At 39.2% G+C, this 27,359-nt stretch overlaps 2 protein-coding genes across 5 annotated transcripts in view; both read right to left on the bottom strand.

The window, feature by feature from the left end:
* The window catches only part of LOC131855854 (pentatricopeptide repeat-containing protein At2g13600-like), a 58,308-nt gene extending 33,392 nt beyond the window's left edge, over positions 1-24,916 (bottom strand). The window contains exon 1 of the mRNA XM_059211806.1: positions 24,002-24,916. Coding sequence (XP_059067789.1) covers positions 24,002-24,916 — 915 coding nt within the window. The remainder of the gene's footprint in view (positions 1-24,001) is intronic.
* LOC131052113 (putative pentatricopeptide repeat-containing protein At3g23330) lies at positions 21,736-26,565 on the bottom strand. Of its 4 annotated transcripts, none has more exons than XR_009107282.2 (2): positions 23,188-26,564; positions 21,736-23,079 (listed from the first exon to the last, which is right to left on the bottom strand). XR_009107282.2 is itself a non-coding variant. In XM_057986706.2 (2 exons), exons 1-2 carry the CDS (start codon positions 26,296-26,298, stop codon positions 24,925-24,927), a joined length of 1,200 nt encoding a protein of 399 aa, XP_057842689.2. In that variant the 5' UTR covers positions 26,299-26,565; the 3' UTR covers positions 21,736-24,924. The 4 variants fall into 4 exon arrangements, 2 of the variants coding, with proteins under 2 accessions (XP_057842689.2, XP_059067078.1); XR_009107283.2 differs by having other exon boundaries at positions 21,736-23,356; positions 23,540-26,564; XM_057986706.2 differs by having other exon boundaries at positions 21,736-25,958; positions 26,133-26,565.
* Positions 26,566-27,359: the final 794 nt, after the last annotated feature.

Below are 27,359 nucleotides of genomic sequence, written 5' to 3'. Positions count from 1 at the left end.
CAAAGCCATCGAACATGACTAAACACCTTTAAGTAGTAGCCCACCCGTTCTATTGATTGAGGATATTTGAGGTATAATTTAGTGCAAGAGCATAGATGGTTTTGCTCCCAAGATACTCACCATACATATTTCCTTGAGTAGAAACATAGCTTTTTGAAAGGTCACTTGTGGCTTGATAAAAGTGGTGACTCCCCCATCATAGAGATCATCTATTTGTTATGCTCGCGCAAGACTTAGTATATCACATCCTTACCTGCCACGGCGGGATTCATAAGGTATGTAGTACCAAAGTCGAAGAAATATCAAGATGTGGGCTAAATTTATCACAACTGGCCATTTGACCATAGGGATAAAGAGTGTTTGAAGTGTGTTCGTTTTACAGACCTAGTGCAAATTGAGCCGACTTCAGGCTTTGGAAATACACCTTAAAAATGAATCTAAAGGAAGGGTCAGAAACAAGTCCAAGAATTGGGTTGATCTAGACCCATACTCATTTGTGCCTTTTTAGGCAACATTCTTGTGTTTGTGTGCTTGCTTTGTTTTCTTGTCAAAGAAAAATCAGAAAATCACTTTCAAAAACAAAGTACTCATCCAACATCTGTCAACACAACCAAAAATACCAAAAACAAAGTGCAAACCAACAAAGAGTCAAATTTTATGACCATTCTTCACATCTTGCGAAAGAAGAAGTGTCATCAGAATATCACCTTGAAAAGAAGATCACTAAGCTCAAAAGCTTTAATCAAAAGAAGGAAATTCTTCTATATCAATCGACAAATCTTTGTCTCCCATAGAGTCTTTCTACATCGCATGCGTCTATATCTTCAAGGTAAAACAAACGAGTTTGATTCAGAATCATTGAACAGCAGAGCTTTTATGCAATATAGAGCTCTGAGTTATCACAAAAATCAAGGAGGAAAAATTAAACCCAACTTCTTCCCAGACATCTGTATCACCTACAACATAGCTCGAGAAGTACCACCAATGCCTGAAAGGGAAGAGATAGAGTTTGTTCCATTTGTGACACAAAGTTTTTATTGAAAGATTGAAGTTGAAAACAAAAACATCCATCATCTCATTCATACATCATCACTTCATCATCAATCCATCCCAAAGCTCTCAAAACATTAAGAGGTTCTTGTCCCAAGATTCCCTTTTAGATATTGCTTGAAATCAAAACACATCACATCACTTTTTAGATTGTTTCTACATCTAGGATAAGCTTATCCTAAGAGACACATCTACGCAGGTTAAAACTAGTTCATGAGTGAATCCTCTCATTGCTAGGTAGTTAAATCTGTAACACATCTCAGATTTCTCTACACCTTATCACATCAAAACTTATCAAAACAAGCAAGCAATTCAAAGAAGGAATTTCGGTTACATCTACCTTAAAGTGCTAGAGATCCCCATACAACACAAATCACCAACCAATCAATCTTTCATTTCATCACCAACTCATCATCATCTTCAATCAACTTCAAAACAAACTTGCAAACAAAATGGCTCAAACCCGATCACGATCAAGGCAGCGAGAAATGGAAATTGAGGAAGAAGAGGATAACCTCAATGAATTTCAAGAAGCACTTGGAGGAAATGTGAATGATGAAAACCCAAGTACTCCCACTCCTTCAACAATCGAAAGGGTTCAGCATAACCCTCATTTTAACAGATTATTTGATGAAATACTAAGGAGCAATGCAGATGCTCACTTTTTAAGACTTGCTCAAGAAGGAGCCAAACTCCCCTCTGACTTTGATCTCGCCCAATTAAGGCAAGCATCAGAAAGACAAAGTCGCCATGAGGAAGAAAGGCGTCGAGATCCCATCAGATATAACATCCCTCGAGGTAACCCACCACCTCCTCCTCCAAATGAAATGGAGATGTTGCGGCAACAAGTCGAGAATCTCGCCCAACAACTTCATAGTGGTGTTAAGACCAATCAATTCTCACTTAACGACATCTGTCCCTATCCGTTTGATAGGAATCTTTATATGCCACCCTTTCCACGCGGGTTCGAAACACCAAAATTCGAAAAATATAGAGGAAAGGGAGATCCCCGCGATCATGTCCGAGAATTTCATTCCGCTTGTCTCGAAGTCGCATATGAAGACACATACTTAATGCGCCTTTTTCCCCAAAGCTTGGGAGGAACAACCACATCATGGTTTTCCCGACTTCCAGGTGGCATTAGAACATTTGAGGAACTCATCCAGAAGTTCCTATCTCATTACTCTTATAATATTGAACGCGACATCACCATGGCTGATCTATGCAACACCAAACAAAAACCAGGTGAATTATTCTCAGTATTCCTGCAACGATGGCGCCAAATGTCTAGTAGACGTTCTCTTCAGTTACCTGAACGAGAACTAGTGGAAATTTTCATTTCCAACTTAAACGAAGAAATGGAATTTCACCTGGATGTCAAAGATACAGATTCTTTTAACGATATGATCACCAAGGGTATAAAATGTGAACAGGCACTCATCAAAAAAGGACTCATCAAAATCTTTAATGAACCCAAAGATGGTCCTCGCCCGCGCTTCAATAGCGATAAACCGAACTTCTGGAACAAGAATAAGAATATCGTCAACGATGGAGTTGTGGATGCTCGGACTGTCCAAAATGCACAACCTGTGGTTCGGTTTGCAGGACAAAATCCTCCACCTCAAAATAACACAAATGTTCCTCTTAATCAAGGTCGCATCACATCTCATGATGAACCAAGACCCCGTCCACAAAAACAAAAACGCACATACACTCCCTTAGGGGAACCCATTGAAACAGTGATGCGACAACTCATTTCTCAGAATTTGATCACTCTACCTAAGTTATCAAATTATGAGCCTCAGGTCAAACCGGCATGGTGGAGAGATACTGAACATTGTGAATTCCATCAAGGAAGAGGACACAAGACAAGTAATTGTCACCGATTGAAAGATCTCATTCAGGATCTTATTGACCGAGGAGAAATTGAAATTGAAGGGCATGACCCAAAAACAACCAATAATGATCATCAGATGTTCAAGAATCCACTTCCATCGCAAGATCAAAGGGGTCCTTCCACTTCCCGACGAGGCACTGATACCACTGATTATACACAGGCTGCGTATAACTATACTGTCAATCACCTATATGATGCCAGTGAACAAATTGCAACTATCACCTTCAAAAATCCCACCTCAAATTGCAATGTTGTTACACGTCGTGGCAAGGTCACCATAAAGGCAGCTCCACAAGGCACCACCTTCGTCCCAAAGCAGTACAATCTTGTGGAACAATTAGACAAAACCCCTGCGCTTATATCCATTTTAGAGCTATTGCGCCTATCACCCTCTCATAAAACTATCTTGGATCAAGCACTCCAAGAGGCGTCAGTCCCTGCAAACCTGAACACGGACCAATTTCAAGCCATGGTTGGAAATCTAAAGTCATCACCTTGTCTCACTTTTTCCGAAAGTGACAACTCTTCCTTCCAGCAACCTCATAACGCCTCACTCCACATTGAAGGCTTTGTCAACCAACACAGGATCAAGCGAGTCTTGATCGATAATGGAGCAGGCCTAAACATTTGCACACTACAGTTGGTCACAGCATTGGGATATGCAATAGAATCAGTGGATCCTTGCAAGAAGATCACCATCAAGGCCTATGATGATGCAGAGCGTTCATCCAAAGGAGCCGTGGTACTACCAATCCGAGTGGGCCCTGTGGTAAAGCATATCATTTGTCAGGTTCTGGACCTTCGTTTGCCATATAATCTATTATTAGGGAGACCTTGGATACATGCCATGCAAGCTGTTCCATCTACCTACCATCAATGTATCAAGTTCCCACATAATGGTGCAGAGATCACAATCCTGGGTGATGCAAATCCCTTTGCATTTTGCCATAATATCAGCCATCAACCAGAGATTACTGTTCCTAATAATAGGGAAGCCATTTCCTCCACATCATATGTAAATCCCGCCTCTCTTTCCAGTTCGAACACCCCTATACCCAAGCAAGAAAAGCTTAAAATGAAAGTAGCAGAGGAAGGTCTTGGAGAATACAACTTGAGTCAGCTCTTTTGTGTGGGACAAATGCCCACTTCTCCTAGAACACATGGTAAACCACAGCAGTTGCTCCAGCAACCACTAATCACGCCTGCATGTGCCTTGACGCCTTTCATCCTTGGAAAAAGTCAAGAGGAAGAGACACAAGATGAGGACATAGCGGAATGGATCTATAAAGATCCCATCACCACTGAAAAACCGCAAGTTACACTTCCTACGGAACAGTATGGTAAAGGCCTCCTCATTATGCAAAGAATGGGATATGATGGCCAGAGTGCTTTGGGATCCTGCAAACAAGGACGACATGAACCGCTACTGCCAGAGTTCAAGCCCAAAGGTAATACAGGCCTAGGCTTTGAAAAGGAAGTCCTTCCTAAACTCAGATTCAAAGGAAAACCTAGCAAATCATTTTGCCCGCTTACTGCAAAGAGGACACCTTTCATAATCAAAGCACCATCAAACACTATCCCCACTGCCCCATCGAGGCTCACAAACCCACCGCAACCATCATCAGTGCCAAACATACCACCAATCGCACCAGTAATCCCATCAATAACACCAATAGCAGCAGCAACTGTATCAGAACCCGCTGCAACATCTATGGCGCCAGTAATTCCAGCAGAAGCCACTGAGTCACCATTACCAATACTTCTAGTAACAAATCCTTTAAACCCCATCACGGTTCTTGCAGCACCGATCACCACAAAGATACATAAACCAATCACACCTGCCGTGTTCAACTCCAAAGACATCCCAGTATGGTATAGCAATCGGATGCTGGAAAGTGATTCAGAGACCGACTCACATGAGTGGGAATTTGATTCTGTACAGCTTAACACTTCAGATGAGGAAGACACATCACCACCTCCACCCCGCAAAGACATCCCTGTTTACGGAGAAGCACAGATAAAGACCACTTGGGTACCTGAGCTGGAAACATCTTCCACAGACCCTACGTCTCATCCTACGCCTGATTCTGACAGGGAGAGTACTATCAACGACCTTCACCACACTGTCTTAACCCTCACTGATACCTCTAACGCACTTAACTTAATCGATGAAGTAATGCCCATTATCCACCCTGAACTCATCGAATGGAACCAACCAAATCCCCCATGTCTTGACCTCTTCCAGAACGATGAGGCTATCATTGACTTTTTAGAATTACGAGATAATCTACCAAGCGGGGATCACAAAGCTGGATTCGCCATTCAACTTAATAGCGCAGCATACTTCGGGGCGGATGCCAAACCCTTCAGCTGCAAAAATATAACGATAAAACATGGATCTTCCAGTAAAAACCACACTGTGGCACTGTTTGATCCGACAAAAGTAAAAAGAAAGAGCGTATCCAATGGTGAAAACCTCTCTGAGGCACTTGAGGATGAAGGGTTTGACATTCTCCCTGCTAGTACACAACGGGAACGATCAACGATCCTCATTGAGGAGACCAATGAATACAATGTGGGGACTCCTGAAAACCCTCATATCATACATCTGGCATCTCTTCTCACTCCAGAGGAACAGCCTCAATTTATAGAGTTCTTCCAACAGCGTCAGATCAACTTTGCATGGTCATATGCAAACATGCCTGGGCTTGATCCTGATTTAGTCATGCATCACCTCACCGTAGCAGAAGGAGCCAAACCTGTCAAGCAGAAGCTTCGTAAGATGCATCCTCAAATTGCAGTGCTAGTCAAAACAGAACTCAAGAAACTCCTAGATGCTGGTTTCATTAGGCCAATTGATTATGCAGAATGGATCTCCAACATTGTGCCAGTCAGCAAACCAAAAGGGGGCATCCGCATTTGTACCGACTTCAGAGATCTGAATAAGGCATGTCCTAAGGATGACTTTCCCCTACCAAATATCGACATCATAGTGGATCTAACAACAGGACATGCCATGCTTTCACTCATGGATGGCTTTTCAGGATACAATCAAATAAAGATCGCACCAGAGGACCAACATAAGACAGCCTTCACATGTCCATGGGGCACATACTGCTGGAATGTAATGCCTTTTGGTCTAAAGAATGCAGGAGCGACCTATCAAAGAGCAATGACCACCATCTTCCATGATATGATGCATACTATGATGGAAGATTATGTGGATGACTTACTAGCAAAATCACTCACTAGAGAAGGTCATTTGGACATATTAGAGAGAATCTTTGATAGACTGGAACAATACCATGTTCGACTCAACCCAAAGAAATGTGTCTTTGGAGTGACCTCCGGGAAGCTTCTAGGATACATTGTCTCAAGCAAAGGCATTGAGGTCGATCCAGCAAAGGTTAAGGCAATAATGGACATGCCACCTCCAAAGAATATCAGTCAGCTAAGGACACTACAAGGGCGGCTTCAATCCATCCGAAGATTCATTGCACAATTGGCTGATAAGTGTCACCCATTCACACACTTGCTACACAAGAACATCCGCTTTCAGTGGGATGACAGATGCCAACAAGCATTTCAGGAACTTAAAGACTATCTCATGAATCCACCATTGTTGATGCCACCAGATCCAAGTAGACCATTGTTACTTTACATCTCAGCGACAAGTACAACATTAGGTGTACTACTGGCACAACATAATGCAGAAGGCAAAGAGTGTGCTGTATACTACATCTCTCGTACACTGGTTGGCTATGAACTCAATTATACACCTATTGAGCGAGCTTGCCTAGCAGTAATCTTGGCAGCCACTAAACTGAGGCACTATCTGTTAACACACAAGGTGCAACTTATCGCAAAGATTGATCCACTCAAGTACTTACTTAGCAAAGCAGCATTGACAGGTCGCTTGGCCAAATGGGTGATGATTCTAAGTGAATTTGACATCGAATATGTGGACCGTAAAGCTATCAAAGGTCAGGTCATTGCAGATCAGTTGGCCGATGCACCTCTCATAGGCGATCATCCTCTCATTTCCAATTTTCCAGATGAAGAGATATTCATGATTACAGAAGCACAGTCATGGAAATTATACTTTGATGGTTCATACACTAGGCATGGATCGGGGGCAGGCATTCTGTTTATCACACCTCAAGGTGATAGTATCCCGAAGTCTTACAGGCTCACATTTCCATGCACAAACAACATAGCAGAATATGAGGCTTTGATCACAGGACTCAGGCTAGCCATACAATGGAAATTAAAAGCACTGCAAGTATATGGCGATTCCCAACTAGTCATTCGACAAGCAACAGATGAGTATCAGACCAAAGATGATAAACTCATGCCATACAAGCAAATGGTGGACAATCTAAAGACATCATTTACTACTATCACTTTTGAGCAGATACCAAGAGATCAGAATCGAGCTGCTGACGCTATGGCTACTATCGCATCTCTCCTAGATCTTCCACAGAATTCAACACGCTACGAGTTCTTGGTAGAACAACTTTGGATCCCCGCTTATGATATCCCTGAATCTGAAATGATATGTTGCCTTGTTGGTTCCGAATCCCCATGGTACGGTGAGTTCTACACCTATCTTCGCGATCATACCCTTCCTCCCAACCAATCAAATAACCAACGTAAAACCTTCATTCGCCAAACTGCTCGATATACCATTATTGCCGAAACCCTATACCGACGCGGTCTTGATGGTACTCTCCTTCGATGTCTGGAACAGGATGAGATAACAAAGGCTTTGGAAGAGGTACATGAAGGAATTTGCGGGACTCACTCAAGTGGTCCATCACTAGCCAAGAAGATCATGCGAGCTGGATACTATTGGCCATCTATGGAAAAGGATTCCTACTACTTTGTCAGGAAATGCAAGAAATGCCAAGTTCATGGCGACCTGATACATGCACCAGCACAGGAACTGCAACCAATCACAACACCGTGGCCTTTTTGTCAATGGGGTCTTGATCTTGTGGGTAAGATTCATCCATCTTCATCCAACGGCCATAAATTCATTATTACCGCCACCGAATATTTCACCAAGTGGATCGAAGCTGTTCCACTTACCCAAGTCACCGGCAAGCAGATCGCCTCATTCATCCTCAATTACATCATCTGCCGGTATGGTGTGCCCATGTCCATTGTCACAGATAACGGTCTTCCTTTCAAAAATCAGGATGTCCGTGAGCTTTGTGAGAAATTTCATATCCAACACCGCTTTTCCACTCCCTATTACCCACAAGGCAATGGTCAGGCTGAAGCATCCAATAAAAACATACTAAGGATCCTAAAGAAGACAGTCAATGATGCCGGTCGTGATTGGCATGTTCAATTGAATCCAGCATTATGGGCATATCGCACTAGCATTCGGACCCCTACAGGTGCAACTCCTTATTAATTGGTCTATGGTGCTGAAGCTATCTTACCTATTGAGGTCGAGATACCATCCTTACGAGTTTCCTTGCATAATCTCATCGATGATGAAGCATACAGAGTATCCCGTCTTCAGGACTTGGAGTTACTTGATGAGAAACGACAAGCTGCATACAATCACCTCAAAGCCTATCAGCAGCGCATGAGTAGAAGTTACAATCACCGAGTTAGATCTCGTACATTTGAGGTAGGTGATCTTGTTCTTCGAGAAAATCCTCGCAACCAACCAAACAGAGAACATCAAGGCAAGTTTGAATCAAACTGGTTGGGCCCATATGTTGTCACTGCTGTATTCGGGTCCGGGGCATATCAGTTGGCTACACCAGAAGGAGAACCGCTCGCAGATCCAATCAATAGCATGCACCTCAAACGGTTTTATACCTAAGGTGTACAAGAGCATCAGGCTCCCCTACATATCAAGAAAATATCAAAAACATTCAGAAAATGTCCTGAAGAAAATACAAAAACATTCAAAAAAGTAAAGAAAAATCATGCATCCAAACGGTGAACAACCACTCCGGTGGCACCTTGGGTAAGTGCGACGGTGAAAACCTGGCAAACAGGCGCCACTCGTAAAGGCAATGGCTCCAGTATCTTTCAGGCTCGTTGCGATCACATTCATGCACACATACATCCATCTATCCCAACCATGGCTTGTTATTTGATCTGCAATTAAGAAAGTACTCCACGCGTCTAGCATCCCACCTTTTCATAGTCCGGTCTACAAACTGGGGGCAATACCCTTAACTTATTGATGGAAGTGGATTCTACATTGTCTTATGATTCATTAAGTTCTGCATTCAAGCAATCATCAAAATACCAAAAACATTCAAAAATGTCTCAACACAAAATCCAAAAAAACATGCAAAAATGTCTCACAAAAATCCAAAAAACATTGAAAAACAATCGAAAATCACCCAAAAACATGACAACACCTTGTACATATTCATCCGATCAGATACAAAACAAACATTGACAAACTACTCACACAAATGACCACTTATCACTCGACCAACACAATCCACATCAACAACCAAAACTGTCTTCAAAAAGGATGCATCCTTCCTTACCAAAACAAAGACAAAAGTGACGTTTTCTTTGACAAGAAAATTATGTTAAGCTATCAAATACTTGATTGATTTGTGAGTACAATCGTTTGTTTATCAGTATCGGGATCTTTCAGCATTGTTTTGTATCATTTGCGCATTATTTCCGATGAAGTTCTGGGGCATGTACTAATGGTGTCTACGTGGGAAGTTCACTAAGCTATGTGATCATAGGCAAAAATACAGTCATAGATCACTACGGCTTGCTGACTACAGCGTATACCTCGACCATATGAGCATGAACCATTACCAAGGATCCATATTCTTTATTCTTTATGTATATATATGCTGTTTGTTTGCAGGTACAATACTCATTCTTTGGTTCCTCTTCCTCCAAATTGGATAAAGGTTTTTATTTTTCTTAGTACGGTATGCACTTGTCTCAGGATCTGATCAAGCCTAAGATCAAGGAGGACGATCCAAGTCATGCATGAAAGGAGATAATCCTTATCTGTTCCGCAAGCAATACTCTGGTCGACTTGACCCTTATATCAAGTCGTTTGTATTAACTTGCTATATTAAAATCCATGAAAGAAATACTCAGGTCATCTTGAATTATTGTGTCAAGATGCTTGTATTCTCTTCCAACATTTTAAAGCTCAATGATGAAAATAGAGCACTATGGATCGTCATTCCATCTCATCTGTATATATTGCATTCCGTTGCATATCACCCATCCGTTCACTTATTCATATAGATGTTTTATATGCAAAAATGAGAAAATTAAGCTGGTCTTGGATATAAATCACGACCGAGTACTCTGATACATCATCAAGTGCATCATGCAAAGTCTTAAAAACCTTGCATTCCTCATGATCATATCATCCTTGCATTTAGGTGCATCTTGCATTACGTCCATTCATGTCATTTTTCAAAAAACATTGCATATAGTTCATTATTGACACTACTGTTCATTTGAAAATCATTTTCATCAATCATAAATAATTAGATTCATTCATGGGATTAAATTATCTTTGATTGTATTAAATCATTTTATAAGCATTCATCTTATATCAATTATCCATTATCATTTTATTAAACTTTTCATCATTTATCATTTGCATTCATTTCTTTATAGTTAAAAGATGCATTCATTCATTACTAAGTATCTTATAATGTTCATTTTTAGGATTCATTTCACATTACATTTATTATCATCACATTAAGGTGCAGTTATTATCCCCATTAGTTATCATATTATCATTTGTCATTTACCAACATATTTAAAACTGCATTTAGAATCATAAAAGACCAATTGTTTACGAAACATTGGTTCATACCATTTCATATATCCATTTTACGTCTGCATTCATTTAGGCATTATCATATAAACACTTGTACTTTACATTTGTTTATCCATCTGCATTCATTTAGGCATTATCATATAAACACTTGTACTTTACATTTGTTTATTCATCTACATTCATTTTAATATCATCATATAAACACTTGTACCTTACATTTGTTTATTCATCTACATTCATTTTACATATCATCATATAAACACTTGTCCTTTACATTTGTTTATTCATCTGCATTTATCATATAAACATTTGCACTTAGACATTTTTTTTATCCATATTACATTCATCTAAAAACACACATCTAGCTGCATATTTATACATAAAATCATTGCATTAACATTGTCACATAAATCGTCTCATCATTACATCGCAAAAGGAAACATCATAAAATCTTGTTCATCCATCAAAAACATAAGCATATATCATCTAGATGCATATCCATACATAAAATCATTTCATCCAACCATTGCATTTACATCATCACATAAATCATTGCATCATTATATTACATATATAAATCATCGCATCATTAACAAAATAGGAAATACCAAAAATCCTGTTCATGCATCAAGCATAAGCATATATCCTCATCATGGCATTCCATACATAAAGCATTACATCACCAATCATCTACATCATATACATATAAACCTGCATTCATATGTCAGTATCCCACATCATAACTCATCATAAAAACATGCATAAAAGAAACATCTCATCAAATGCATACATATACACATATACATCTAAGCAATACATCACAAACATGCATAAACATCCATACATAATCACATGCATAATCATCACAAATATGGTATCTCCTCATATATATCATCTCCTATATCAGAGTACAATGAAGTCTACAAAATCGGCTACCAAGCGCCATCCAAGATACAGTCCAAAAATAGACAAAAATACAATATATAGATGCAAAAATGCTCTCTCAAATGCCGCTCTGGCCAGATGCTGTACCTGCCCCACCCCTACCTACTCCACCACTGGTACCGGCCCCACCTGATCCATCCCTCCGTGGAGGCCTCATCGAACCCCCACTCCCTCCTGCATCCCCTGATCTCTCCTGCCGTAAAGGACCCATCACTCCCCCACTGCTCTGCATCCTCTGTGATCGCTCGGATCTGGCTTGCCGCATCTGTGAATAGCTGAGAGCTCGCTGGCTAATCGGTACCACCTGGTCATATAACCCACGCCAGTACTCTATCTCCACCTGTGCTCGCCGTATCTCTCTCATAATCTCCCCTGAAGGCCCCTGTGCACCAGTCCGGACTCTCTCCTGCAGCTCTGCTAACCTCTCCACCGCAGTATCTCTCTCCCGCAGCACCACTGTCAGCTCTGCCTCACGTGCACATAGCTGCACATCTCTAGCTGCTACCTCTGCCTCTAATCTCTCTACCCGGGTCTGCAAATAACCTATCATGTGCTCCCGCAGATCCCCAGTAGCTCCCTCCCCCGTGGCCATGGCTGCTGCACCTGTATCATCCCCTCCACTAGGTCCCTCCCCTGCACCACCCTCTCCTGCACCTGTATCCATAGGGATCTCTCTCTCCATCCCCCTCCCACTCAGCTGCACTCCTCCCTGCATCAAAGGACCCTGTGATATTTGCAGTGGTAACCCCCCTCTCCCTCTCCGCTGTCTCGGCATCAACATCCCTCCTCCACCTCCTCCTCCACCACCACCACCTCCTCCTACTCCTCCACCTCCTCCACCACCACCTCCTCCTCTCCGTCCCCGTCCCCTCTCATCCTCAAACACTGGGATCGGCTCAGCTGGGTCTGATATCCGTAGGATCGAGTGCGCCGCCCGATACTGTGTATACTCTGCTGTAACCCCTGCATCAACGACCCTCGGTCGTAGATCCCATGGCCTCGCCTGCAGTGTCCAGAACTCTGCCAATGCCTGATCATACGGTAACACTGGACCCCATGCATACTACTCTCGGATCACTCGTGCATACTCCCCTGATCCGGTAGGCAGTCCCTGCTGCCGTCCAAACTGCCTCATCACCCGTCCTGGCACCTGTCTCTCTATGTGATAAGAGGTCCTCCCAATGAGGAATCGGGTCATAAAGCAATACGGCAGTGCCTCTGCATCATCCTCCCATGGCTCACACTCCAAGTATGGCCGCCAGATCACTGCATCCAAATCATCCAATGCCCGCCGCCACCACTCTACCTTCCCCAAGTGGGGCTGGCTCATCATACCACTATACATAAACATATAGGGCTGGTCCACGGCTCGGAATCTCAGACTCACTGGTCAAGTCACTGGTAAGTGCTCCCATGCCCACACATGCAGTAACGTCATGCCCACTGCAAGAGACCCCCGCCCTCTGTACGCCACCTCATGTAACTCCTGATACATGTGCGCTAGCACGCACGGCCCCCAGGCATATCGGGTCCCCTCTGTCACCATCATCTCTATCACCTGTCCCCATCCGACCGCTAATCCATGTGACCGCCTGTCTGGACACAGAAGTCCTCCCACGATCCCTGACAATACTGCTGGAAGGGGCTCATATAGTGCCGCTATATCCTCCCAGGCGATCGAGCCATCATCAATGTATACATCCTCATCAAAAATCCTCTGGCAAGACACTGTCCCCCAAGATCGATCATACGTCACTAGCTGCCCTCGAATCGGAATCCGAAGAATATGCCACACGTCCTCCAAAGTCACCGTCATCTCGCCCTGAGCCAGATGGAACGTGCATGTCTCACTGTGCCATCGCTCTGCTAAAGCTGTAATCAGGCCGTGATTCATCCGAATCACGGGCATATGCATCACCTCATAGAGCCCAGTAGCCGCAATACAATCTATCTCGATCTGAGTCAAACGATCTCGCAACCCCTGTGTCGCGGGGTGGCGCTCGCGTAACTGCAACACGCGTAGATCCTCCTGCACATAGACATTCATCAAACCACCATCAGTTGTTTTGTTATCAAACTTTCTTAAGTTTAAACCTAGACTATCATCGGATACTTTGATCAAGTATCTTCGAGTCTCAACAGGTAAGCAATCATGGCCGCCTAGACTTCAACAGACATTTTTCCTAACAAATGACCTAAGTCTCATCGGGCTGCTATGGTTCAAAACAACTCCCACTTCACCTCGTCATCCATCAATCGTTAGGCATCAGAAGATTTGTTTTGTCCGAAACTGGGGCATCTTGTTATCTTAAGGCAAAAGCGCTATTTAATCTACAATAGCGCTCATTCTGAACAATAGCGCTACAACAATATCAATAGCGCTCAAAAAGCCCTACAATAGCGCTACCAAAACAAAAGCGCTAAAACAGCTACCCAATAGCGCTATTCAGGTCAATAGCGCTCAATTAACTACACCATCGCGCTAATTAATCAAAAGCGCTAAAACCGCTATACAATAGCGCTATTACACATCAATAGCGCTCAATTGACCCTTCAGTAGCGCTAATTTATCAAAAGCGCTAAATACATGCACAAGCGCTAACACTAGCCTACAAAAGCGCTATTGCGGCACAATAGCGCTAATTAATGGAGCAAAAGCGCTAAAAACCTAGTTCCAGCGCTCTTGCTCCGACTTGACTTGGATTAGCTAAAAACATACCAAAAATGCATAAAAAGTGGGTTTTCGAATTTGCGTACCACTGGTCCATAGTCGGCTGGGCGCTGGTACCGGCGGACTCGCTCAAATCGGTGCTCGGTGATCGGAAACGGCATCGTCGCTCCTCGTTGCTCCTCCAAATGTCACTGTCAGAGCTCTAGTTTTCAACTGGTCGCGGTCACAAATGATCCTATTTTACCCCCTTTCACCCCATTTATACCCCCCGCCGTCATCGTAACTTCGCCCCGATCATCGCCGTGGTCCCCGTGAACTTCCCGAGCCCCCCATTTCTCCATGTTTCCCCCGATTTCTTCTATTTTTAACCAGTATACCTAACTTCTTCTCTTCTATCACCCTGCCAATTTTCATTCTTTTTCGAGAGATCGCCCGATTTTTCAAAATTTTTCGGCCCATCTCTCGAGGGGGCATACCACCCATTAAATTTACATTTTATGGGGCATTTCTTCACACCAATTTTTCTTTCTTTGAAACGATGCGATAAACTGCACCGTCTCAAAGAGGGGCAAATGTAGTCACATAAATCTGTCCATTTTAATTAAATGAATATTTCGTATTTATTTGATTAAAAATCCACTAGCCATCAGTTAATTAAATTAATATTTAATTAATTCATCTCCAAACATTCTTCTATTAATTAAATAAATTATTCAATTTATTTTAATTAATTCATTAAAATCAAATTCCCATTAATTAAATAAATAAATCAATTTATTTAATTAAATCCCCCTTTTCCTCTTTTAAATAAATTAAACATTTATTTAAATCATTATCCTCCCCTCCCACTTGCATTTTCCTACAAATGCAACTTGCACACATTTTGAAATAAATGAATTTTTATTTTAATAAAATCCTATTTTCCCTCACCCACCAAATCCACTTGCAAAATCTAATCCCCTTCTAGATTCTTCTAACCCCTTCCTAATTAACTTAATCCATCCCCTAATTATTGTCACATTCCTAAGCAAAATGGAGTCACTTCTCAAATGGCCCAAAGTCTTGGATAACCATTGAAGGTTTTCAACCTTCAACCACCAAAAACCCCAAAGTCTTTGAAAACCATTAAAGGCTTCCAACTTTCAACCACTTAATCCACAAAGTCTCCAATAACCATTAATGGTTAATTCAACTCTCCCACATGGTTAAAACATTTGTTTTGACTCAACCTCTACCCAACCCAAGGGTCTCATCAAGCCTTCAATGCTTTGACCATGATTATCTCTTAATCATTTGCACAAAGGTTTATCCTTGGATTAACTCCTAATCCAGTGGGTAATCCTAATTTAGGCTTGACTCTTAGCCTTTAGATAACCATGAGGTCTTCTCAGGCCTTTAATGCCTCCAACCTCTTCTCTCAACCCAATCCTGTGTTGACACTTGTCACTATTTTATTGGTGCAAATTGTGCACATGGATCCCCAACTTTCAAGCTTGACCCTTGATTAAACCCTTCAATCCTGGCCATCCATTGCTCCATTTTTCCTATAAATAGAGCCCATTCCTTCATAATCCAGATCCTGAAAACTTGTAAGCATTTAGACTATAGCCATTTTAGAGAGCATTTTAGTATAAACAATCTAATCTTGTTGTCTTTTGGTTAAAATATATCATTTTAGCATTAAAATAGCTTTTCATTTCATGTTTAGAGCTATACTACAATCTCAATCCTCCATAAGCATCCATAGTGCAAAAAGCTGCTGAGAGCTACACTATTTTGGAACTTGGAGAGGAGAGGAACAAGGGAGAAGAAGCTAAGGCCATGCTAAGAGGCAGTTGGAGATGTCTCATGATCATTTGTTCTATTTATTAGATATATTTAGCATGTCTCTTTTAGTGTCTCTCTTGGAATGCCTTCATATGTTTTAGTTTTTGATTGATTAATGCTAACGTCTTGTGTGGTTTTGTGTTGATTGATCAAGAACTAACCTTGTGCCATTTAGGAGGGCATCATAAATAAAGAAGCTAATACTAAGCTATTGATACTAAAATGATTTATTTTATCCAAAATGACAATATATTAGTTGATTATGCTAAAATGCTCTCTCAAAATGCCTATAGTTTAAATGCATACAAGTTTTCAGGATTTGGATTATGAAAAAATGAGCTCTATTTATAGGTAAAATGGAGCAATGGATGGTTGAGATTGAGCAATCTCAACAAGGGTCAGGATTGAATGATTTGAGATCCATATGAGGGCTTTCAACCCAATCCCAGGATGACAAGTGTCAATGTGAGATAGGTTGAGAGGAGAGGGAATAAATGCTTGACATGACCTTTGGAGTTAAGGTCAATGTTAGTTGAATGAATAAACTCTTTATTCAAAGAATAAAGCTTTTATCCAATGGATAAACTCTTGTGCAAAGGCAAAAGGGATAAACATGGTCAAAGCAATAAATGCTTGAGGAGACACATGAGTGCAAGTTGAAATAACCATAAATGGTTATGTAAGAGCCATTAATGGTCATGTAAGAGCCATTAGTGGTTTTGGAAGACTTTGGAGGTTAAATTGTTGAACACACAAAGCATTAAATGCTTTTCAAAGACTTTGGAGTCTTTGAGAAGTGACTTAAAGTTGCTTAGGAATGTGACAATAATTAGGGAATGGATTAGGCTAATTAGGAAGGGTTTAGAAGAATCTAGAAGGGGTTTAGGAATGCAAGTGGGTTTGGTGGGTGAGGGAAAAATAAGATTTTATTAAAATAAAAGTTCATTTATTTCAATAAATGTGTGCAAGTTGCATTTGTAGGAAAATGCAAGTGGTGGGGGGGGGATAAATGATTTAAATAAATATTTTATTTAATTTATTTAAAAAAGGAAAAAGGGGGATTTTATTTATTTAATTGATTTGAATTTGGTTAATGAATTAATTAAAATAAATTGAATAATTTATTTAATTAATAGAAGAATGTTTGAAGATGAATTAATTAAATATTAATTTAATTAATTGATGGCTAGTGAATTTTTAATCAAATAAATAACAATTATTTATTTAATTAAGCTGGACAGATTTGTGTGACTACAGGGTGTATGCAAGTACTTTGGTAGTGGATAATTTATATTCAAGTACTAAATACAACACCTATGTCTTGTGATCACTAGGCCATGTTCCTTAGATATATAGCCATAGATAGTCATTTCACTATATACACATTCTATTAGATGAACTCATCAAGGGTATGATCTAGAGGGAATAAGATGTATGCTTATTCAAAATGTGTATCTAACACCATGTGTTGAGAGATATTTGATTGACGTCTCCTATTCCTTGAGTTCACAAAAGGTTTATTCCATATTTTCGACAAAAAGTTTGAGTTTCTGTTCAAAAGGATTGGGTTCCATGAGAGGTTTATCACATTTTCTACTTATTAAAGGACGATTTTTATCCAAAATGATAGGGTTTTATTGAAGGTTTATTCCATGGTTTATCTTGATAGTTAGATCGTACATGAAAGTTTGGAGTTCTATTTGAAAGGGGTAGAGGTTCTTTGAACAATTAGTTGGTAGTATTCATTACACCTAGTTGGTGTGGTTTTTATTGGGATATCTATTTATGCATTTTTGGGTTGTAAGTGTGTCAATTTGACAACTTATTGATGGATGAGTCCTAGTGTGTCATTGTGTATCTTTACTAATGGTTGGAAGTAAGATATAATATATTGCTATATAAAATATAGACTATATATATAACTACTTTGATGGTTGTGGAGGATTAGGTTTTCTTCAATGGTTAATTCATATTGCCCCCCAACATAGTTTGTGCTTTGAGGAAGTGGAAATATCATTTAAAATGATACTAGATTGTACACTCTTGGTTGTACTTTATACATGGGAAGCGATATGATTATTGTCAAGATTATATCATGTCTACACTTGGCTTATTGCCATTATTGTAGTTGTAATTTATATATAGACACCTAAATTTGATTAATTAATTAATTGAATTTAGCTATCTTAAATGCTCTTAAATTAAATAATTATACATTATTTAATTAATTAGTGTTCCCTCCTAGCTAATTAATTTTGTTAATTATGCTATCGTCCTCCTTTAATTAATTAATTGACAATCATAAATCAATCAATTAATTAAATTTGATCCCTTCTTTTATTAAATAAATCAAATGCATAGTTTGATTATTTAATCCATGTTGACTTTTTTCCTCTTGAATTTTCTCATAGAATTAATTAATTCTATTTCCCCACATGCCTCCTAATTTTAATCCTTATCTAACTCTTCCTCTAACTTAACCTATTAACTAACCTTGGGTTTTAGTCATTAATTTATTTCTTCCCACTACTTTCCCACCCCATATGTGTATTCCTAAATATCCTAATATTTGGAAATATCTTAATATTTGGAAATGAATCCTTTTATTCTTTCCAATCTCCTTTCCACTTCATATGTGTGTATTTCTAAATATCCTAATATTTGGAATTGAATCCTTTTATTCTTTCCAACCTCCTTTCCACTCCATATGCGTGTATTCCTAAATATCCTAAGTCATGGAAATATCATGGAACAAATTATTTAAATTAGTTTTATTTCCTCACATGTCTGCTAACTTTAACCCTCATCTAATTCTTCCTCTAACTTAACTCGTTAATTAACCTAGGGTTCTAGTCATCCTTTCATTATTTTTCCAACTTCTTTCCCACTCCAGATGTATGCAGATTCCCAAAATATCTCAAATTTCCTAACATTTGGGAAAATATCCCAAATTTCTTTAAACATGGGAATATCATGGTTTTGTAATCTCTTTTGGAATAGAACCTTCCAATTTGGGTATCTCATTCTCAAATGGACATGTGTCCTCAAGGATACATGCCATTCCTTTGATATGTGTTATTCTCATGCCTCTCCATTTCGCATTCAAGCCTATTTAAACCCCTCATTTTCCTTCACGATCCATCCACTTATAATGTCAATTTAGCTATCCGTTATAATGTCAATTTAGCTATCCACTTTTTCATTCTCATACTATTATAATGCCATTTTAGCTATCCACTTTCATTTTCATACTCTCATAATGCAGAAATGTTCACTCATCTTTATGCATAATCACATCCATTTAGCATAATATTTTGTATCACATCTTGCTTAATTTTCATCTTTGCATTCACTATCATGGAGCACAATTGAGTATCTACCATATAGCAAGCACACATCAAATCAAGGGACAATCAAATCGAAGGAGGAATATGGAGTTTGCATTTTAATTACTTCTTATCTCGTTTATCTACTTTTCTTTCTTCTTCAACGTACTATTCTTGAGTGTGGTTGAAATGTGTCTGTTAATTGTTCAATAGCTTGCATTCACAATTCTCTCTCTCTCTCTCTCTCTCTCTCTCTCTCTCTCTCTCTCTCTCTCTCTCTCCACACACACACAGTGAAATTTGGATGTACTTATTTTATATAAAATTATGTCATTGATTATATAAGCGTTAACATCGTTGTACATCCATATAAGGATCCAAAGAATCATTGTATAAATTGTAATATTGATGATCTTATTGATGAGAAGAGTTGAAATTTATATCTAAAATTATAGCCTAAAAACGAATCTAAAGAGGACTTCAAGAAGTCCATGGTAACATGATGCAATCAATTCCTCTAAACTTGCAATTTTAATAATCACATCTTTTGTATAATAGAGGAAATTAGCACCATAGAATAGAAGAAAGAAGAATTTAGGGCATACACCTCGAAAACTCTATTATGAATTCTTCATTCTCAACATGAAAACTTACATCTCCAATACTAAACTCTTGTGATTCCAAGTCCCCTTTTTATCTAGAAGTAAACCCCTAATTACCTCCTTAAATTCAACTCCTAAATTATCTGCTACAAATACTACAATTAATGGCAGTCCAAAATAGAAAAAATCGGCTCCTAATTTTACACCTATGTAGTCTACTTAACAACAACAGTTAAAAAACAATTGCATCATAACACTTCAAAATAGTACATATAGAGGATACTTTAGATGTAGACGATAAGTTTGAATGCATAACTACCGACATTATGAATATGTACAAAGAGCTCGATGCAATGAACAAACCTTTTCTACTAAATATGATGTTAAAGAAAAACAGAGTAAATGCTCTTGTAGATAATGGTTCATAGTGTAATTTAATGTATACTAATATTGTAAGAAAACTTGAGTTGAAAACACTATGATCATCCTCACCCATATCCATTTAGTTGATGAAAAAGAATGTGAAACTATGAGTAAATTAAGGTGCATATTTTGGTTTGATATAAGATCATAATACGTCGATGAGGTAATTCCCCTTGATGCTTTCGATATAGTGCTTGATATTCTTTGCTTACCAGAAATGTAATTTTTATGAGGACTAACATATAGATTGGTCAAGGATGGGGTCAAATACATCATAAAGGGATACCAGAGCATATTAAAACTTGCAATGTGTTGTCAATTCTTCATTAAGTGTCCTATGAACCCAAGGGTTTATCACCAAGAAGAGAAGAGGATCATGAGATACAATTGTTACTTAAATCTCCTCTACCATTGAATCATTTCAACTTAGGTGTGCTATGTACTATGAGGTGAACAAAATATTCAAGGTGCCAACCTCACCACAAGTGTAAGAACATGAGATTGGCAACTCAAGTTGTTTGGATATATCTCAATACACATCATGTCCAAATTAAACTTGATCTCTAATAATATAATAAAAGTTTTGATATTTACTTCTACATATATATTTCTTATAATACATTTCAAACTATAAGCAACACAAAAAATATATAATTGACAAAGGTTATTGAAACCATTTTTCTTTTTAATATGTGTCCTACAATGGACCCCTAAAACCTAATTACAAATCTCTTAACCATTACTAGGAGTTTATGATTTCAATAAAAGGAACCTATGTATATCATATGCCTAGGTTGGAAATCAGATTAACATTTATTATAAGTCTTGTGATATTTTTCTCCTCTCTTCTAAAGACTTCCAATAAATAGATCGAACACCAGCCTTCAACAGTTAACCTTAGAAAGAGATGATATAGATTGATCTAGAAATGTTGCCCTTGCTGTTCCAAGACCATATGTAACGCCGCACTAGGAGGCCCAGAGGACTTAAACAAAATAATCATCAATAAAATGCAATTTTATTTATTTTTTATTATTAAAAGAAGACACATTTAAAATACCTTGAGATACAAGATGCAACAAGACAATGAAATGATGTACAATACACATTGGCAAAGTCCTCAAGGCCCCACAACGATGAAACTCAAGGTTGAACATCATCCAACGAAACCAAACGAGGAATTGCCATACAATTAACAACATTGTTCAATTTACATAGGTACAAGATACATTTTACATTGCTTGAGAATATACATATGAACATCAAGTACATTACAATGGATCCATAAAGATACAATCTCCAAGAGTCCCAAGATGGGATGAATACATGAATCTGGTACATAGAAAAGTCTTCAATCTTCTCATGAGCCTTCTCGTACATGAACCAAGACGGGTCAAAATCCAATGGGTGCGAATAGCACTCCACCCAGCCATGTGGTACCATAAGGTTCACCCCTCGTGCTAGGAGGTATCAGTTAGACCCACAAGGCAGAAGCAATCAGAAAGAGAACCAACAAGACACACAAGAGAAACTCTCAAGGCTTAACCACAAGAGACTCACAAGGCTTAAAGTAAAACAACCATCTTCCAGAGGCTCAAGCAATCCACAAGAGAATAAAAGACAAAACAACCATCTTCCAGAGGCTCAAGAAATCCACAGGAGAATAAAAGACACAAGTTACCACTAGGTAGCAATAGAGAAGAGTGTCATCACTAGGTTGTCATGAGTTACCATGGTAGGTCTTCACTAGGTCCTAACCCCCATCCTGGGTTACCTTGGTGACCTCTCCCAACCCCTGGCCCCCATACAAACACTAGTGAACCACACCAACCTTTTGAAAGGACAAGATTGGTGGAAGCTATTCCAGGCCCTTCTCTACTTACCTCAGCCCTAAACAAACACCTGAGCGTAAGATAGGCAGCAAGAATTAGTCTTTATTAATGTGAGCTAACTACCCATCCCGATTCATTATATTACGTTTTCACTTGATTACCAAACCTTTCATTGAGTTACTCTGGCGACCGCTTTGGGTCTCAAGCCCCAATGAAAGCCACTCCCCCAAGATTGCACCTAGGAATCCAAGCAATACCAAAGGTCAAACCGAAAGTCACAGGATGGTAAGACACCAAAATACCATAGCAAGGCTTGACTCTCTTGCTAGAATAAGATAACATACAAGGAGTATCCCAAGTAGGCTAGGAAACACCATCTAGCTTCAAAATCATTCAAGGCTTGAACTCTTAACATCAAAAGAGAAGCATGACTATACAATAAAGAATCCCAAAACTCCCTTCCTAAGCCTCTAGAATTCAAATACATAAAACTACACATCTGAGTATCCCCACAATGAAAGACAAGATCCAAAAGTAAAAACAAGGACTCATGATGCCAAAAACAAGGGAGTTCATTCAAATCTACCAAAGAGTCCATAATAACACATAAACCACTGAAGAAATCAACCATAGTCAAACTAAGTTAAATGAGGTCTAATCGATGGAGGGGCATTACACCATAAACGATACGATTTCAACCTGGACAAATATTAATCAGCTTAAATGGTAGTTTGATATGCACAAAATAACATAATTATTTTAGGCAAAATAAAAACATACTAAATGAATAATGTTAGAGTTAACAACCTTTCAGAGATACTATCCTCATCAAATCCAACCACTGACTTGAATGTAAATCGTTCTAATACTTCTTTCTAGCTGAGCAACTTTCCTTTTCCTTCAACATGCCTCTCTTTTTGCATTTCCTATTCTTTTTCTCCATTCTCCAGCTTCTACTCCAGAGCTCTAAAACTTCCTGCAAACAAGTTCAATGTGGTGACTCCTCCATGGCATCATAAACAAGGGCTTTAACAAAAACCCTTTTAGTTTATCTAAAAAGTGATGTATAATATATATTATCGTTTCATCCAAATCCAAATCGTGATCTAGCATACCAAAAATACATAAACAACATTCCTTCAGGAAATGAACATGTAACCTGATTCCTTCCTGACATTACAAGTCTGATACAATGCACTTTCTTACAGTGCAAGCCAGTGTATGAAGCTTGCCTTATTAATTTTCCACAAGAACATCACCTGTGTTTAAAATAATGGAATGGTTATCATCTCTCACAACAATTTCTCTTGCAACAACCTTAGATGTTCTTGACAGTTCTAAAACTTGTTCTACAGGACGTGTTTAACATCCAAATGCAATTGCTAGCTTCTCACTATGGTCCCAGAGGAGTATATTCTTCTCCTCCACATCATTCAGCACAAATCTGCTATCTTGAATTTACGTTGATGCCTTATCTCATGACTATGTTTCCAACTTCAGATGCATCTTCCGTTTCGTAGGTCTAACCCGTCTTCTACACAAAAAGCATGTACCATTTTGTGGATTTCAATCCAACTACATCCGGGCAACTAATTCCTCTCTCTTTCATCAATTTCCTTACCTTATGAACATCACGCCACCTGCCTGCTTCTGCATAAATGTTGGACCAAAGAACATAAGGAGCAGCATTTTTAGGATCTAATTCAAATAGAAGTGTTGCTACATACTCTCCTAGCTCTATATTCTTATGTGATCTACAAGCGCCAAGCAAACACATCCACACATCTACATCGTTTTGCAATGGTATTTTGATGATAAAGTTTAAGGCTTGCTCAAGATAGCCAGCACGGCCAAGGAGATCAACCATACATACATAATGATCCGGTGTAGGCATTATACAATAAGAATCACTCATGCAATTGAAGTACTTACAGGCGCTGTCCACTAGACCTGCATGACTACATGCAAATAATATACAAAGAAAGGTTACATGGTTCGGGTCAGTTCCAGAGTGCTTCATTAGTTCAAAAAGTTCGAGGGAATCCTTGCTATATCCATGCATTGCACATCCTGCAATCATTGCTGTCCATGAAATAACACTTTTTTGAGGCATTTTGTCAAACAACACACGTGCCTTCTGTATACTTGCACATTTGGCATACATGTCTATCAGGGAATTCATGATTGCATCTTCAAAAAACCCGTTTTTTATTATTTTTTGATGGATTGCCATACCTTGCTTTAAAGCTCCAATGTTTGCACAAGCTGGGAGGACACTGGCAAAGGTTACCGAATCTGGCTTTAAACCTGCCAATTGTATTTGCTTGAAAATATCCAAGGCTTTGTCGACAAGCCCATTTTGTGCATATCCTACAATTATTGCATTCCATGAAGCCACATCTCGACTAGACATATTGTCAAACAATTCGCGTGCCTTCTGTATGCTGCCACATTTTGCATAGATATCTATCAGAGCAGTCACAACGACAACATCTGACAAAAATCCAGTTTTGATAACTTTTTGGTGGATTTGCATACCTTGTACTAAAACTCCAAGTTTGGTACAAGCTGTAAGGATGCTTGCAAAGGTTGACGAATCTGACATTCTGCCAATTGCATTCGTGTAAAAAACTCCAAGGATTTGTTAAAGAGTCCATTTTGTGCATGCGCTACAATTATCTCATTCCATGAGGCCCGATCTCGTTGATGCATCTTGTCGAACAACTGAGTTGCTTTCTGTATGCTTCGACATTTTGCATACATGTCTAGGAGGGCATTTGCGACTATAACTGTCGACAGAAATCCGTATTTCATTATTTTTTGATGGATTTCCATACCCTGTTCCAAAGCTTCTGCTTGTGCACATGCTGGGAGGAAGCTAGCAAAGGTTGTTGAGTTTGGCTTTACACCAGCCACTTGTACCTGCCTATAAATAGCCAAAGCTTCATCAACGAGCCCATTATGCGTGTATCCTGCAATCATTACGTTCCATGAGGTGGCATCTCGTTGAGGCATTTCATCAAACAATCCTTGTGCCTTCTGTATGCTTCCACATTTTGCATACATATCTACAAGAGCAGTTACTGCAACAATATTTGACAAAAGTCCATTTTCGATTAATTTTTGATGGATTTCCATACCCTGATCCAAAGCTTCCATCTTAGCACACACTGAGACCATACTGGCAAAGGTTGCTGAGTTTGGCTTTATCCCTGTCAATTGCATTTGCCTAAATATTCCGAGGGCTTGTTTAATTCGCCCACTTTGTGTAAATCCATAAATAATTGCAATAAATGAAACCACGTCTCGTTTAGGCATTTTGTCGAACAGTTCAAGTACCCTCTGCATTCTTCCACCTTTTGCATACATGTCTATCAGGGTATTCATCACAATCACGTCAAAGTGATATCCGCATCTGATGATTCCTCCATGTATCTGCAAACCATGTTTAAGAGACGATGCGTTGGTGCATACAGGGAGAAGAGTGGAGAAGGTGAAATGATCCGGTTGGACCGCAGTTCGTTGCATTTGGTGAAACAGTGTGAATGCTTCCTGAGGAATTCCATTTCTTTGGTAACCTGCAATTATCATATTCCATGAGAACACATCTCGTTTAATCATGTGATTGAAAACTTGGCGAGCATCCACCAAACTTCCGCACTTGTCATACATGTTAATAAGTCTGCTTTGCCAAAATGTGTTTGCAACAAACATATATCCTCTGTCATTGATTTGAGAGTGGATTTGCTTACCCTCTGTAAAGGTTTTGTGGGCAATTAAGGCGTGCAATAGATGAAAATATGTAGAAGAATATACAGAAGTGTTAAGGATAGTCAGAAAAATGTGTTGCGCCTGCTTCCAGCAACCTTCTCTACAGAATGCTCTGAGATTTTGAGTGAGATGGGGAATTGATGACATAGTATTTTGTTATCTCGCGAAGCTTTCTGGTAAGAGTATTTCCGTAGCAGATCTCCATCTATAACCCAATCGAGGATTGTTTTCCCTTCCAAATTTATTGCCTTTCATGTGACTCTCGTGGTTTGAGCCTTACCCATTTTCATAAATTGGGGTTGGTCTTGTGTGCCAAATAGAAAATTTGTGCCCTAGAAGATCATGAGGATGGAAAATTTTCTTTACACATTACATTGCTTGTGGAGTTCCTTATGGTAGGTAAGCCTACCAATGTTTAGGCTTTCGCTCCATCCTCATCATGAAGGAGGTAGTGCAAATTCAAAGCATTATTGTTGTCGAAAGTATAGGGAAGGTTTGGAAATGATGGTTTATTTGGAAAGAAAATGATTTTGAGATTGGATCTCTTTTCATTCAGTAAATGTTTTAGTGGTCTTTTATGATCAAGTTAGTAATTGGGATTTTGAGTCTTTTCAAAATATTATCAAGTTAGTGCCTACAAAAGTGTTGCCTAAGGTTAGGATTTGATGTACTACATCCCATTGGAAGGATTGGAAGTGGTATCTAGACACCCTCTTCAAGAATCACAAACCCTCCCAAGGGTATTCTTGGTTTTCCATTCAATTGTCCATTGTTTATAAACTCAATGCCAAGGGGAACCTCCAATCCATTATCACTTAATGCTGCCATAGATTTCAAATAGTCTGGTCTTCCATTTTAGAGCTCAAACTAGCAAATTTTGTTGGTGTCTCCTACAAATTAGGGTCTTCCCACTAGAACTCATTTTATTGATTTGGGTGATTCCAACCCCCTCTATCCTTTTTATGGACATTTAGAAACTCTAAAACATCTCTTCTAGTTTTTTCCATGAGCCCAATTTGCATGGAATCAAATATATGATTTCTTCAAATCTTTCTAATTAGAGCTTTTTCCTTATTATATACTTTTCGCTGATTGGTCTAAGATTCCAATGAGATTTACCTAAATTTATATGTTATAAGAGTGGAAATTATATTCAATATATGGACAAATAGAAGTACTACTTTATTTTTTAGGTTTGTAATGGATGT

This window comes from Cryptomeria japonica, chromosome 9 (assembly GCF_030272615.1).
Source record: "Cryptomeria japonica chromosome 9, Sugi_1.0, whole genome shotgun sequence".
Classification (NCBI taxonomy): domain Eukaryota; kingdom Viridiplantae; phylum Streptophyta; class Pinopsida; order Cupressales; family Cupressaceae; genus Cryptomeria; species Cryptomeria japonica.
The sequence above is the reverse complement of the archived record's forward strand: the minus strand, read 5'-3'. Positions and strand labels throughout refer to the sequence as shown.

Coding starts and splice junctions, on each gene's coding strand:
- LOC131052113 (XM_059211095.1), bottom strand. CDS start 26,298: ATGTCATCAATTCCCCATCTCACTCAAAATCTCAGAGCATTCTGTAGA.